We start from the raw sequence: 14,321 nt of genomic DNA on the forward strand, positions 1-14,321 counted from the left end.
TGAACCATAGATGTGACATATTTAAATAAATGTTCATAAATAAAATTGTTTATGCACCATATGGACAACTTGGCACCAACATCTCAATATGCATTTTGCTGTTCAGGTATAAGGACTGTGTCACTATAACCTTTCTGGATTTGACCTACACTTGCACCAACACTGTTTTGCTGGTATTGAGACATTTGGCCCCATTTGAACAGTCAATAAAGCGTCTGTAGTGGATGATGAGGACAACTCTTGATAAGAAGATATTCAAATGCCTACCCAAAACTGAAACTTCTTTTGGAGATTCCTTAGATGACCCTCGGGTTCAGCTAATGGACTTGTTGAACTTACCAACTCTTGTAAGTAGAACAAAATTACAACAAATTTTATTGCCCAACCAACAGTTTGAGTTAACTCATGACTCATTTGGGGCAAGGAGCTGTCAACTGACCTCCTGCAAAGACTCAAGGAGATACAGGAGATCTCTACATCGTAGAAACTGACAATTTATGTCTTTGTTGCACAATCAACACTTGATATAACTGCACATCTCCAGACTGTAAGAGAGGACCACATTAATTGATTTTCGTATTCAAAGTAAAACATACTTTTAAATGTTGTGTGGAGGTCTCATACCTGCACAACTGGAACTTTGCTTACATGCTGATTTTGAGGCCAAACTCACAAACACAAGTTGTGCCTGCCTGTGTGTAGAGGGGTGTGACCTTTCATAACTCCCTGCCAGCAGCTTGCTACACACTGAATGGAAAGACTCTTAGTACAGACTTGAATTTTGATATGCATCTCCCCTCTGTAGCTTCATTATCCTTCCTTTACACTGTTGTGTGCAGATGCTATATTGTTTTGTAATCATGCATTTTGTGATTTTCTAATTATAGGTTTTGTTGATAGACCTTTGGTCATATTAAGTACTTTCATACTTTGTTGTATTTTGATGCTAGTACTTGTGTGCCTTTACTCAAATGGGATCTTTAACAATGTTTAGAGAGTGTTTTGACACCGTAGTATTACACTTACTTATTTTCACACATATTCATTATGTTTGTTAAAAGTGGTTAATGCTGTTTTCCTTAGTTAATGATCTGCAAAATAACTATTTGGTTTTCTCATAAGTGTTTGGTATCGATCAGCAGAGGAGAGCGTCATGGTTTCAAATATTGAAGATTTGAAGGCCTGTAGTGAACTTTATCAACACTTAAGGAAGAAACTATATCTAGACAGTTAAAACAGTAGAAGTGATGGAAAGGAGAAGTGTATTTTACGTACGATATATTGATATATATTTTCAAGCAAGATGCAGAGTTAGACATTACGTTATATTGATATAGGGTCAAGCTTCATTACACAATGCTGCTCCTCTGGAAAGCATTGCCCGTGTGAATCTCTCCTCTTTCACACTGTCCACACAGCTCCACCTCTCTCGCTCTCACTCACAAGTTTTCCAGCAACATTTATAAAGCCACATAGCGCTGCTACTCTGTTTAATCTGTCTCTTAACACACTGGTCTAGATGTTGCACACGCTCTGCTTAATCAGTCTGTGAGATGACTGAACTGAATGACTGCAGAAGCACATGTGCAGTACAGCGCTGCTCCACATGCGTAGGAGACAGAGCTGCTTGATTGTGTCAGGTGAACATTTGTTTGCTAGTTCGTCGCTAGTCTGTTGTGGTATTGAGACAGTATCTGCATGCAGGCCACAGATGTGCTTTTAAAAACTGCAGTGTCAAAACGGATATTTCACATACAACACATATATGTTACATTGGGGTTTTTTGGGAGTCCTGAGACGAAGTGAGGGTCTAAGGGCAGGGGGATGTCATATGCTGTAAAGCCTTTTGAGGCAAACTGTGTTTTGTGATAATGAGGTTATCTCAAAAAAGTATTTCAATCATTTTCCAGTACAAGATTCATTTGATTCATTTCTTGGTAACGGGCTGCGTCATCCCACCATGACGTCATCCCACCACATGCATTTTTTGACATCACTGGTTGACATCCCAGTTGGCACAGCAAGGATAACTACAATGTCATAAGTTGATGTGGAAGGTCACTGACTGACAGTCATCATGTGACAACTTCAGAGTGAGAAGATGTTAAATGTACATTCCTACTGTTTATTTGATATAAATTTACTATTTACATGTGGTGTAATATTGGGGGTAATTAGCTAATAATACACTGTTAATCACCAACTAATTACTAGGTAAATACTTAGTAATTAGGAGACTGTAGAAGTATGGGTTACCCATAAATTCTACTAATTAGTGTCATCTCCCATTCCCCTAAAAGCTTAAGGGGCCTGCAGTTTATGCACTGCTTTCTACGCGGCACCTTCAGCAGAGAGTGGTTTTCTGCTGAGAGTAATGCATTTAAGAGCAGTGATGTCATTGCACAAATGTCACAGGAGCAGCTGAAGTGGCAAAACTAAAAACTGTAGGTACAAACTTGACAGAGGAAATAGAACTAAACTTTCAGCATCTGAAATAATCAATGAAGTTATGCTGCTCCTTGTGCATAAATGTGCAAAGAATCACTCTTAATGGGGAGTCACACAGCAGCTCTGCAGCTCTGCTTCAGAATCTCATTTACATTTTCCTCATTATTGACGTATCATTTTGACTTCAGACTAGGTTTTTGTTGGCCAATGACGCAATCACTTCAATATGCCAAACCATTATATTTTTTAAACCTAAGTACATGTCTGTGTTGCAGAAGGAAATCAATTTAAATACATGGTGTTAAACTGACATAGTAAGATTTTTTAAGACTGTAGGCATCTAACAAGCAGAAACTGTATGATTCCTGTGAAATCAAAGGCTTTTTTGAAAAGGCACAATGCATTTAACTGGCATAAACTGACACTCCATCTGGGTGTATACTGATGATTAAGTTCACCTACATATACAAACAACCACACACAGATATATCACTGAGTATAGATTTACTGAAACATATCCAGCACTACTATTTAATATAATAGGAGGGTGGAGATTTACCCCCCTCAGACACCCACTTCTTCATTCCTCCAGTGGAGTGGAACATCTGCTCCTGCAGTCACCTTGTCCAGGAGGAGGGGGGTCAGCCCACTTGCCTTCTCCAGCCTCAGAGCTCTTGATTTGGGGAAAAGAGGAGGGGATGGAAGAGCCCATCAGTGGTAACACAATTAATGGGATTCCTCAGTGAGGTTAAAAGGGAGTTTATCCTTACTAGGTACATACAGGGTGAGAGCTCCAGTTCTGTGCAGGGTTTGTGTGTTTGTGTTTGTGGATTTGTGTCTGTGTTCAAGTGTGTGTGTATGCTTGAAAAGGAGTGAAACTTTTTCCTTACAGTCTCCAGTCACTTAGTGAGGTCCCCAAGGCACTGAGCACTGCACCACAATTAACCAGTGACATCATCAGGTGGAGGCAGAGAGGAGGTTGTGAGGGAAAAAAAGAGAGAAACAGAGGGATAGGGAGGCAGAAGACAGGAATTAAAAGAGACAGACAATTGGGCAGCTCTCACAACAATCACTGATGCTGCGAGGTCATCCAGCCCTGTTAAGAGCAGGATCACAAAGACTCAAGACTCCAAATCAGTGGGCCCCAAGAGAACTGCAACCACAAAATGTATTCCATCCAAATGGGGCACATTTCTTTGTTGAAACATGTAAAGCAAAAGCAAAGTACATCAAACTGATGTTTACAGTTTTATGTCAAAGAACACACATAACATTATGTTCAAACCTAAAGGTAAAATGTAGTGTATCACAACCGCTGTATTATTTTAATAGTTTTGAACATCTTTCCCTTAGTGAAAGTAACACATCTACTTACTTACGCCCTTTTCAGACATGCATCGTGTTACACAAATGTGTCTGCAGTGTTAATGTTGGTCTCATTTCTGAATAAGCTTGAGTGTTTTGCGTAGGTCCTGTGACATTTCTGGAACGCTGTCAACAAAACTCAAAAGTCAATGTCTAAACATTAGCATGAAGGTTAGATACATGGAGTTGGGTCGGGGGGGGGGGGTCCTGTGAAAACAAAAGTTAATTTTATAAGGACGCAATGCATGTGTAGCGACTGTGAATAGCCACCCCATCCCTGAGACACCCAAGGTGATGCTGGAAGGTGCATTATATACGATGTGTACCACTTCCCAAACATTATTAAACGAATCAGGAGTGAATGTGTTGGTTTTGCTGTAATATTAGAAACATCACTCCTGCCAGTCGCTGGTGCTTGGTTTGTGCTTGACTGTTTTCAAAATAGTTGGTAGGTCACACATTTTCTCATTTTACAGCTAAGCAGTACACTAAAACATGTTTCTGAAAACATCTGTGGTGAGAAACATGCAATGCATCAACAGAGCCTTGAGTTTGGTAATTTGACTGCAGTTCACAAGCAGTGATTGATTGAAAGCTGTGTAAGAGAATTCTCTGATTGGTTTCGTTGACATGCAGTGGATTCTTGCTAATGCCAACAGAAACATCAAGAAGAGGCAGAAGAACACAATTTTTCACAGATTATCTGTCTCATGTAAAAGAGTCTACTTTTTCTTTTTTGAAAGACTATTGAATCTTTTAATGTTTCTCACTGGAAAAGTTTTGAATCTGGTGTTGACTTCAACAGTTACTTTTTTTATGTCACTTGAGCAGAGCAGTTTTGCAGTTCCATTGTGTTTGGTGGTTTTCTGCTATAGTGAAGAATGTATAAGGCTATCATAGCTTATGCACACACATGCAGCATACACTCAGCCACAACTTCTCCTCTTTACCCTCTGTTAATGGTGCAACTTTAAGGATTAATGGTTGTGGGCAGGGCAGTGGCATTGCAGTCCAGCTTCCATATGGGCTCAGCCTTCTCCACAATGGGCTCAAGTGGCACTGTCCTCCATTCACCTAAAATGGGACTTGTGAGCAACTGGCTCAATCTCCCATTATGGTTCTGCTAGACTACATCCACAATGCAAACAAAGGCAATAGCTAGGGCATTACAGCAAATGGAATTCTGTGTCATTTCAGCAAAAGCTGTAATAGAAAAGCAATACGAGAGCATTAAACAAAGCCATATAAATAAGTTCAATCAAAGGTGATGCAGCCACAAGCTGGAGGTCTATCTCTGTGAATTACACAATAATACACAGTAATGCCTTCCTCAAACACCTTTGGAAGTCCAGCTCAGGACACAGGATTAAAGCCAGAGTGGTTGTACACAAAGTAGCAACAGAGGCACACAAGGCGGAAAGAGCATGGCCTCGAAAAAGAAATAAAACTGGGTTCATTACCCAAGCTTATTTGAGTTTAATTCATAATTATAACAACACATTTAGAGGGAAATTACAAGGCCAGGGAAGAGGGTTTTAATGGTAGGATGATAATTGGCACTCACAGCACCACTTCACTGATTCAATTCTCTCATTCTCAAGATGTGGCTGAAATCTGTAATCTAGGACTGCACCTCATATAATTCCCTGGGACTGAGAACTCCCGACACACACTCCACACCCAGGGTTATTCAGATTTCTCTATCACTCAAACAGCAAAGAAGCATCCAAGTTTGACCACATGTCAGAAACTGTGGGGTTTGCTTTGGCCATTCAGGAATTTCTTGTAATTATTTCTGATGCATGGAACCAAAATGCCTGCCAGTGGATCCAGCTGGTCTGCATTGCAGAAGGACCCTGTTCATTAAGCCCCACACAGAGTGAAACTTGACAAGCTGATATGCAGGACTGCTGCCATCCCCTGAGCCTCAACTGTGTTTAATTAATAAGCAGGCACTTAGTGAGCCAGCCGCAAGAGGGTCCTTACTGTCACATTCCCAGAGGTAGGGGTCCTGGATGAGTCATAAAATACTCAGCACACATGCACTTGCGCTAAGTGGGTCACACAGATACACACACACACACACACACGCACGCACACACACACACACGCACACACACACACACACACACACACACACACACACACAAGTGTCTGTCTGTCTGTCTGTCTGTGTGTATGTTTGCACAAAAGGGTTGGGTTTTGTGCTAATGGAGTTTTAATGACACCTCCTCTTGCCTAATCACCTGTTCTGGAGGCTTCCAGCAGCACAAGTAGCCCAGTGTTCCCAGCAAGGGAATTCTTTTTAATGTCTCCTGTTCATGTCTTCACTTTCATTTGCCTCCCCAATTATTCCATAAGGCTCCACTCTAACTGACTCTGCCTCTGAGGAGGCGAGGTGTAATTATAATCTAAAATCTGCTAATTTACATCAACATATCAGCGGAGTCATGGAGCCATTTTGCATTGAGTGGGTAATTAGAAAGCCTGAGTTTTGCCATTGTTGTGTCCCCCAGTAGTGCTGCTGTGTTTGTCTTGATTAAGACAATTAGTGTTTAAAATAGAGAGGGACAGTGAGAGAAGTTATTGCTCTGTTTACCATTAAATTGAGGTACAGCAGGTGAGACTAGTAAGTTTGAATGATGTCATCAACTTTGTGATATTGTATTTTTGGTGCCATAACCACAGGAGTTTCATCATCAATATACAAACAATCATCCAAGGTAGACAGTTTCACATATTCCCCAGGTTACACCTTCCCAGATCTCTCTCTTTTGCATGGTTTTACCACACTATATTTTGCAGAGGGATAAATAGTAACTGAGCACATGTATACTAACTTATGGTGTGTTCCATTAATAATATACTCAGGGTTGCAAACTTGCCACCTTTTGGCTAAAAACAAAATAGGTCATATGTGAGATTCATGTATATCTGATGAGTTTCTGGAAATGGGGTGTTGGGGAGCTGTGAGGACAGAGTCATGGGGAGTAAATTGGGTCAGTTTTTGTCTGCCTGCATGGAAAGAATCTCTTACAGTAGCCTTATAATAACCGTCTCGTTAAGATTAGCTGTGTGCAGCCGCTGGCCAGGACTATCTGTAGACAGAGGCTGTATTGCGCTACATTATGATGCATTCAAGCTGTATTCAGTAAGAAATGATTGCTGGGCAAAAGTAAATTATAATGTTCTAATAAGGTATGGAATGTAATCTTGTATTTAGTTTAATCTTTAATTTAGTTTTTGTAGTGGGAAACTTTAATACAGTTGCTTTAAGGAGATGCCATAAGCAATTGGTGTGGAGAAGTTACATTTCAGAACCAGTTACGTTATAATCCACTGTTGTACAGTGTGTGAAATATGTGTCTTTGCTGATGAGAACTTACTTGATATTGACTGGTATGGTGTGTGCATGCCGGCCAGGCATGTACATGCATAAAGAAGAACACTTAATTATGTTTAATCTGGCTTTCATAACACAGTGCCTAACATGTTACTGACCTCACAGCACATTTCTGATACAAAGTCAGTACTTTTTATTGGTACTTTTTAACTTTTTTGTTTACGGAAACCCGTGAAGCATTTGGTGTAAAATCTAATCTTAAATTATGTCTTTATAATATAAAATATTTATGACTAACAACAAACAAAAGTTGAAGTTTGGAGAAAACATGAAGTACATAATATTCCTTTTAATTACATAGAAACTCCTCTAATGTGCTTGGTCTGGACTTTGCAAGTGTGGTCTAATCACATGGGAGCAATTATAGCTGATCAGCACCCATAGAAATCTTTTCATTTATCTGTTTAGTAAATTAATGTTTTTTGTTTTTCCTGAATCCCTTTGAAAGGAGCCTGCTTATTATTATCATTATCTGAAAAAAATAAAGTCCAAGGTGTTATATTTGGTTCTTTATTCAACATACACAGTTTCACTCTGATAAACACACATCACAGTATGACCCTCAAGGCTTATTTGGACCAAACAGCTTTCTGTGAGTAAAAAAGCAGCATCATCTGTGAAGGCACCACACTGCAACTTGCTGAGACTGATTTACATGCCACTGTTTTCCTTTCTTGGAAAACAGCTCTAATTTGGACTAATGGAGACAACTGCCATCACAGACCAAACACTGAAATGGAGAGAGAGAATGTAGCAGTGATTGGGGAATAGATGAAACCAGGATTTGTGGTGTATTGATACAGTCCAGGGTTTCCTACACATTCATTTAACTGTTGCGGGCAGCAACAAGTAAAATACCGACTGCTACAAATAGATTTTGTATGACCCACAAGTGACAAACTGCTGCTGAGGAAAATGAAAACTCATAGAAAACTCTGCCTATGTTCACAGACTTGTAAAAACTTCAAATTTAAAGGGAAAGCAGAATGATACAAAGGGGCATTTAAAAGAAAAAGAATAAAAGGAGCCCCCACTCCAGCTACAGCCACGCATACATTCTCATTAGGTGGTGCACACTGCAGTTCAACAGCTTTCAAAGCAATGCAAGGGCACTGCTACCAATACTAACACTTTTCAATGGTAAGACCTTTAAAGGGATATTTCTCCAATTTCAAATTAGCATCCACATTTTTCATATTCCCCGCCAGCCCTTGTCACAGACTCAAAGAGTATACCGCTGATCAAGAGACACAACCGCCCGTCTCTCTGTCTCTCATTCTTGGACTGAAATCTGATCAAATGGTAAAACTAGGCGGCGCTAATTAGATATAATTCAAGATTACTTTACCGTATGGCCTTCTTTCTTACCTTCTTACCTTTTCTTACCTTTTCAGAAACTGATTTTAATACCTTGTCTCACTGTAGCGGTGAGAGTAGGAGTTGGGTGTCATACTGCTTCCTGCACAGTGAAAACAGAGACCAAAAAATGAAGATCAAACGGTAAAACTAAGCAACACTGATCAAATACAAACCAAGATTATTTTACTGAGTTGCATATTTCTTGCCTCAGATGTTTCCAAAAATATGTTCAAGCTTGCTGTTTAACCAGTTGGCCACCATTGTTTTACACAGACATTACATCATTACACCAACAGGAGGACCTGATCAGGTGCGCTCTATTCTGACAGTCATAGGTTTTCTGATTCTTGAGCAAAAGCACCTTTTTCTCTGTTTTCTCTGGTCATGTAGAACCAATTTCAAAAGTACTTTTATCTTTCTACTGCAGAGATGGCTGAGTTTTATGTGAGTTGAAATATAGTAGGAGTAAATAATAAGAATCAAAGTATAAAGCAGTAGTGCTAAGATTCTTGTTGGCAGGAGATTAAATAGTTAATCACCCCAGCATTAACTGGTATTCAAGAACCACCCCAGTCAGCAGTCATGTCCTTCATGTCCAGTAATAAGCTACATGGATAGAAATTCTATTATTTTTTTCTCTTCACTGTGTGAACATCAAACATGGTGGTCTTATATAGAGCGTGCAGGAGGCAGGACATTAAGTAAGTTACACTGCGGTCATGTAGCTGTTTAATAATTACGGTCTCTTGCCATTCCTTGAACTTGAAGATTTCTGTAATGGGTCTTACCCACACAAGTTTTCGAATCTCGCCTCTCCAGTAGGACATTTTAGTTGCCATCTTTGTGTGATTAACCCTTCTTTTTTACGCTGAGATAATTTTTTTCTTTGTTTCTTAAGAGCTGCATGATAGAACATTACCAACATACCCAGTTACTCGTTATGACCTTCACTATACACACATGGGCTCAATCAGACATTACACAGACTTTGTATTAAGGGGGAGTGAGGTAAAGTCTGTGTAATGTCCAGTCCAAGTGATTTGGACATCATCATGTCTAGATCATTTCAGGATGGTTCATGTGTGAGAGGAAGTTACTACAGACATTTGTGTAAACAGTTTTTGGTCCATGTGTAGTTGAACAATCTAAAGTGATTAAATAAATATGCTAAACAAATAACTTTCCTGCTAAATCTTTGGCCTGGTGACATAAGTGTGAAAGAAGACACCACAGAAGACAAAAAATTGTGACCAAATTCCACACCACTATATCACTTCCTTGTTTCTTGTTCATCAGCTCATTGATCTAGACTATTGAATTTGTGCTAACCAGGACCGTTTGTGTGTGTGTGTGTGTGTGTGTGCGCGCGTGCGCGCGCGTGCGCACGCATGTGTGTGTGTAAAAGAGTGAGGTGTGTGTTGGCCTGCCTTACTGCTGGCATGGCTGACAGGGTAATTACTTCTGATGAAATAATGCAGCCATTGTGGACAACAATTAAGGGTAGCTTTCATTCCACTCATTAGTCTGGGTGGAGTGACGCTTTCGTTTCCCCCGATTCCTAATGACCTAATCTAAAGGACACACCCACTAACTGAATGAATTCACACACACACATATACACACACACACACACACACACACATGCACAAATATAGGTATGCACATGGCCTCACAGGAAAAGAAAATAGTTTAACTTTCTGACAAGTCATTCAGAGGAGTAAAATCTGTTAAATTTTTATTCTCTTTTAAAAAAAAGAAAAATTAATATTCTATGGTTTTCTCTTTTAATACTAGTACTGTGATGATGTACCTTATGTTACTACATGTTTCTAGATGTTCAAATGATGACAGCTGAGAAAATCTTGAACTGATTAGAAAAATATTTTATATGTATTATCACAATTCAGGTTTTCCAAATACGATATTTAGGATTTTCCCACACTTAATCTTAGGAGAACTTCATTCATTAAAGGTCACAAAACTCATCTTATTTGCTTATTTTGAACATTCTGGCTTTTAATGTGATGAAATTAACAGTCTCTGTGCTTCCGCACAGAGAATGTCCATATATTCACCTGAAATACATAAATAGATTGCGTGTAGTTCTGCAACATAAACATGTAACATGTAATATATATGCAACATGCGTGTTTTGCTGGTGGACTTTCTTCATGTTCAGGGCTGATGCTGTGACCTTGCCTTTGGTCTGCTGCCTGCTCCATGTTTATTTATTTATTGAAATAAACTACTTGACTCAAGGTCTAGTTATGGGGAGCACAAGGCTGAGCATTACCATACTGCTTGGCAAAGTTAGTTCTGCTTCACATCGCCAGATGCACCAACAGCACAGGCTCAGACTGAGCTGTCACTGATCTGGCTTTATAATGGTGATACTTATTTTATACTGGAGCCTAAGATAGTTGCTATATTTATGGTTATTAATACATCTGGAAATCAAATATACTTAAAAAGGGCTTCATAACTTTCCTAGTGTACTATTGTCAGTGCAGCAGCAGAACTGTGCGAGAGTCTGTGCATCTGTCCTTTCAGACACAGAACTACATCACTGATTTTCATTCAAAAGTGAAAAAGCTTAACTTTGTTTCTATCATTAATAATCACATTGTTTTTTCTCTCCACAAAGTGGAAAAAACATACTTGAAAACTGAAACCAATTTTTAAAAAATGCAAATGTGTAAACAAGCAGTTGAGGAGGAAAGAGGTGTTAAATATGAATAGCCTTCAACAGTCAGGTCTTGAATATTGTATCTTGTGGTCTGACCTCAGACAATTGAGGAAGTGTGTATTCTATCCAAAATAATCATACTCTTATATACTTATACTCTATATTTATATATATATATTTAAAAAGCCAGGGAAAAAAGGATTCATTGTCCGTAACAGCTTATCCTTGTAAGGGTCACAGGGCGGCTGGAGCCTATTCCTGCGTTCACTGGGCGAGAGGTGGGGTACACCCCAGACAGGTCGCCAGACTATCCTAGGGCTGACACAAACAACCATTCACACTCTCATTCACAATTTTGCAGGACAAATTTGCAATTTATAGCCACCACTTAACCTGCATGTCTTTGGACTGTGGGAGGAAGCCGGAGAACTCCAGGAGAACATGCAAACTCTTTCTGTGAGGCAACAGTGCTAACCACTGCATCACCGTGCCACTTATAATTTAAAATTATGTTCCAGAAATATTCTAACTTCTTTGCCTTGTCTTTTTGTTTGTTTGTTTTGGGTTTTTTATGTTTTTCTTTGTTGGATTTTTACTTTCTTTTTCTGTAATTTCCTTGTACTTTTAACTTGTGTGTGTGTGTGTGTGTGTGTGTGTGTGTGTGTTGTTCTTTGCTTTACATGTATTTGAAAGAAAGTAGAAAGAAAGGGTTAAATGAAAAAGGACAATTGTCTCTGCTGAAAACTATCCAGCTCTGCTTTTTTCTTGTCCTTTTTTGTTGAGTAGGGAGAGGAAAAGCAAGATGATGGGTATCATTAAGATCATTGGTGTGTGCTGAGGCATTGCGCTGCTATAGCGTCCACATCCACCACCGTAATGTTCATTAAGACTGCATAGCCCTGGTCCCCAATACATACACACAGCACTTCATTATAACAGAGCAAACACAGCATTAAACAGCATTAAGAGTAAATGGATATTTTATTAATCTCATTGTCGTGTGAAAAGAAGTTTGTTAATTCAGAGCATTGACTGCTTGACCTTTTTAGTGTGTTTTATTTTGGAGTATAAGAGAACAGCGCAGGTCACAGTGTTCTAATTATTGACTCCCCCTTCATTCTTTTCTCTTTATTTCCCGCTCTCCTTCTCCCTCCCTGTCTTCCACAGCAATTTGGCAAGATTTTAGACGTGGAGATTATTTTTAACGAACGAGGCTCCAAGGTAAGTGCACTGTAACCACACATTCATGCACTCTCTCACACACATATAATTTTCCAGCCGACCATGTTTGTCCCCTACCCTCCTTTCCACTCCTCTCACTGTCTTTACAGCTCTCTTTCCTTCTGTCTAATAGTAATTACCAAGCTGAATCAGTGACACTTGGCTGCAGGCAGTTTTTACACCTTACTGGCCTGCTATGCATTGTAGCATACAATGAAACGCTGCCATTTATCTGAATACTGGCAGTAGGATTCACACAGTCTGACAACAAGTTGTCCTGCCTGTTTAGCTTTCAAACCTACAGTGCCAAGAAGTAAGAATAAACTGTATGTGAATATATACTGTAGTCAATCCACCTGGGAACCAGGATGGTTTGAAATCTTAGTACACACTGAAACCATGAAACTGAGCTCAAATCAAAACATCAGCTGCATCATTTTGCCGTGAATTAATGCTTTGTATATCACTAGATACAGTAGCTTGTTACAGCAGTGATTTACCCTCGAGCCATTTCATGAAGACCATTGCACAAGATGTTTGTACGTTTAGACTGAGCCTGCTTCTATGTGATAACTCAGTGGAGATTTCTGCATCATTACATTTTAAAGGAATTGCACCACACAGACTACTTGTTATGTAAAGGTTAGCTGTGACTCAATACCTTCTAACTGTGTGGCTGAAAAGACTGTCTCTGCAGAAGTGCACTTCTTGGAGGGATAGACAAAAAACTTCTGTATGCTCTTGATAGGGAGTTGGATAATCACAAAATTTGGCTTGATGTCAACAAAATGTCTCTCAATATTGATAACACTAAATTCATGGTTTTTAGAAATCACAAAGAAACTGATTGAAATATTGAATACTGTGATGTTGAAATTGAAAGATTTTTTGAGGCAAAGCTTTTAGGGGTTGTGGTTGATCATAGATTAACACAGAAACACCACATTGACTGTATTAAAGGAAACTGTTTAATGTATTTCTAGGTTTATACAGGATTGCTGCTGACATTGAAAAGTATGCTGAAAGCCATACGTGTCATTACTCAGGCTGGTCACTATGATCACACTATAAACTGTTTTTAAAATCAAAAACCATAAAATTTAATGATTTGGTATCTTATAGAATGATTAAATTATGTTCAGAGCAAAAACAAAGTGCCTTCCAGAATGTATACAAAGTGTGTTTGGTTTTTTTTAGTACAGGAGAGCAAATGTGAATTTAGAGGTTTTTATAAGTTTACCATACCAAAAGGCTAAAAAGAGATTAAAAGGAGATTGATTTCTCTTTCTGATGAATATAGGACATCCACATATATAAGCTTTACTTCTGCCTGAGCCGTCTCAGTCACTACTTAATACATCAACTGCTGATTTAGTTTATACAGTTTGTATTGTTTGTACTCATTGCATTACTCATTATATGGGGCGGCTGTGGCTCAGAGGTAGAGCAGGTCGTCCTCTAATCGGAATGTGCCTGTGGCCCCAGGCCCCCATATCACTACGTCTGCCCCTGGTAATAACAATAAGAGCTCAGTGCGAGTGCCTGGATGAGACCCCTTTTCATCTAGCACCCCCCAAGATGGCGGCGCACACAGTTGCGGCAGTTCAGTGTTCTATCGGTCAGTGCTTTGTTTGGCTTTTTGTGTATGTGTTTTGTCTTGTCCCGTGTACATTCTGTCGGTCGAACAACGTTTATGGCCGGCATGATCTCCTTAGGATTGGAGCTTGTCACGAATGGAGTGTTACAGCCAAGTTTCTCCATTCACACAAAATCCCAGCGGACATAGCGAGGAGCCCCAACTCTCCATGCATTACCATCCTCGCAGGGAGGAGGCAAAGG

At 39.5% G+C, this 14,321-nt stretch overlaps 1 protein-coding gene across 1 annotated transcript in view; it reads left to right on the forward strand.

Annotated features, from left to right (window-relative positions):
- Positions 1-14,321, forward strand: part of LOC121958428 (RNA binding protein fox-1 homolog 3-like) — a 518,131-nt gene that overhangs the window by 434,775 nt on the left and 69,035 nt on the right. Inside the window, exon 5 of the mRNA XM_042507330.1 lies at positions 12,429-12,482. Coding sequence (XP_042363264.1) covers positions 12,429-12,482 — 54 coding nt within the window. The remainder of the gene's footprint in view (positions 1-12,428; positions 12,483-14,321) is intronic.

The sequence above is a fragment of the Plectropomus leopardus genome, chromosome 19 (genome assembly GCF_008729295.1).
Source record: "Plectropomus leopardus isolate mb chromosome 19, YSFRI_Pleo_2.0, whole genome shotgun sequence".
Classification (NCBI taxonomy): Eukaryota; Metazoa; Chordata; class Actinopteri; order Perciformes; family Serranidae; genus Plectropomus; species Plectropomus leopardus.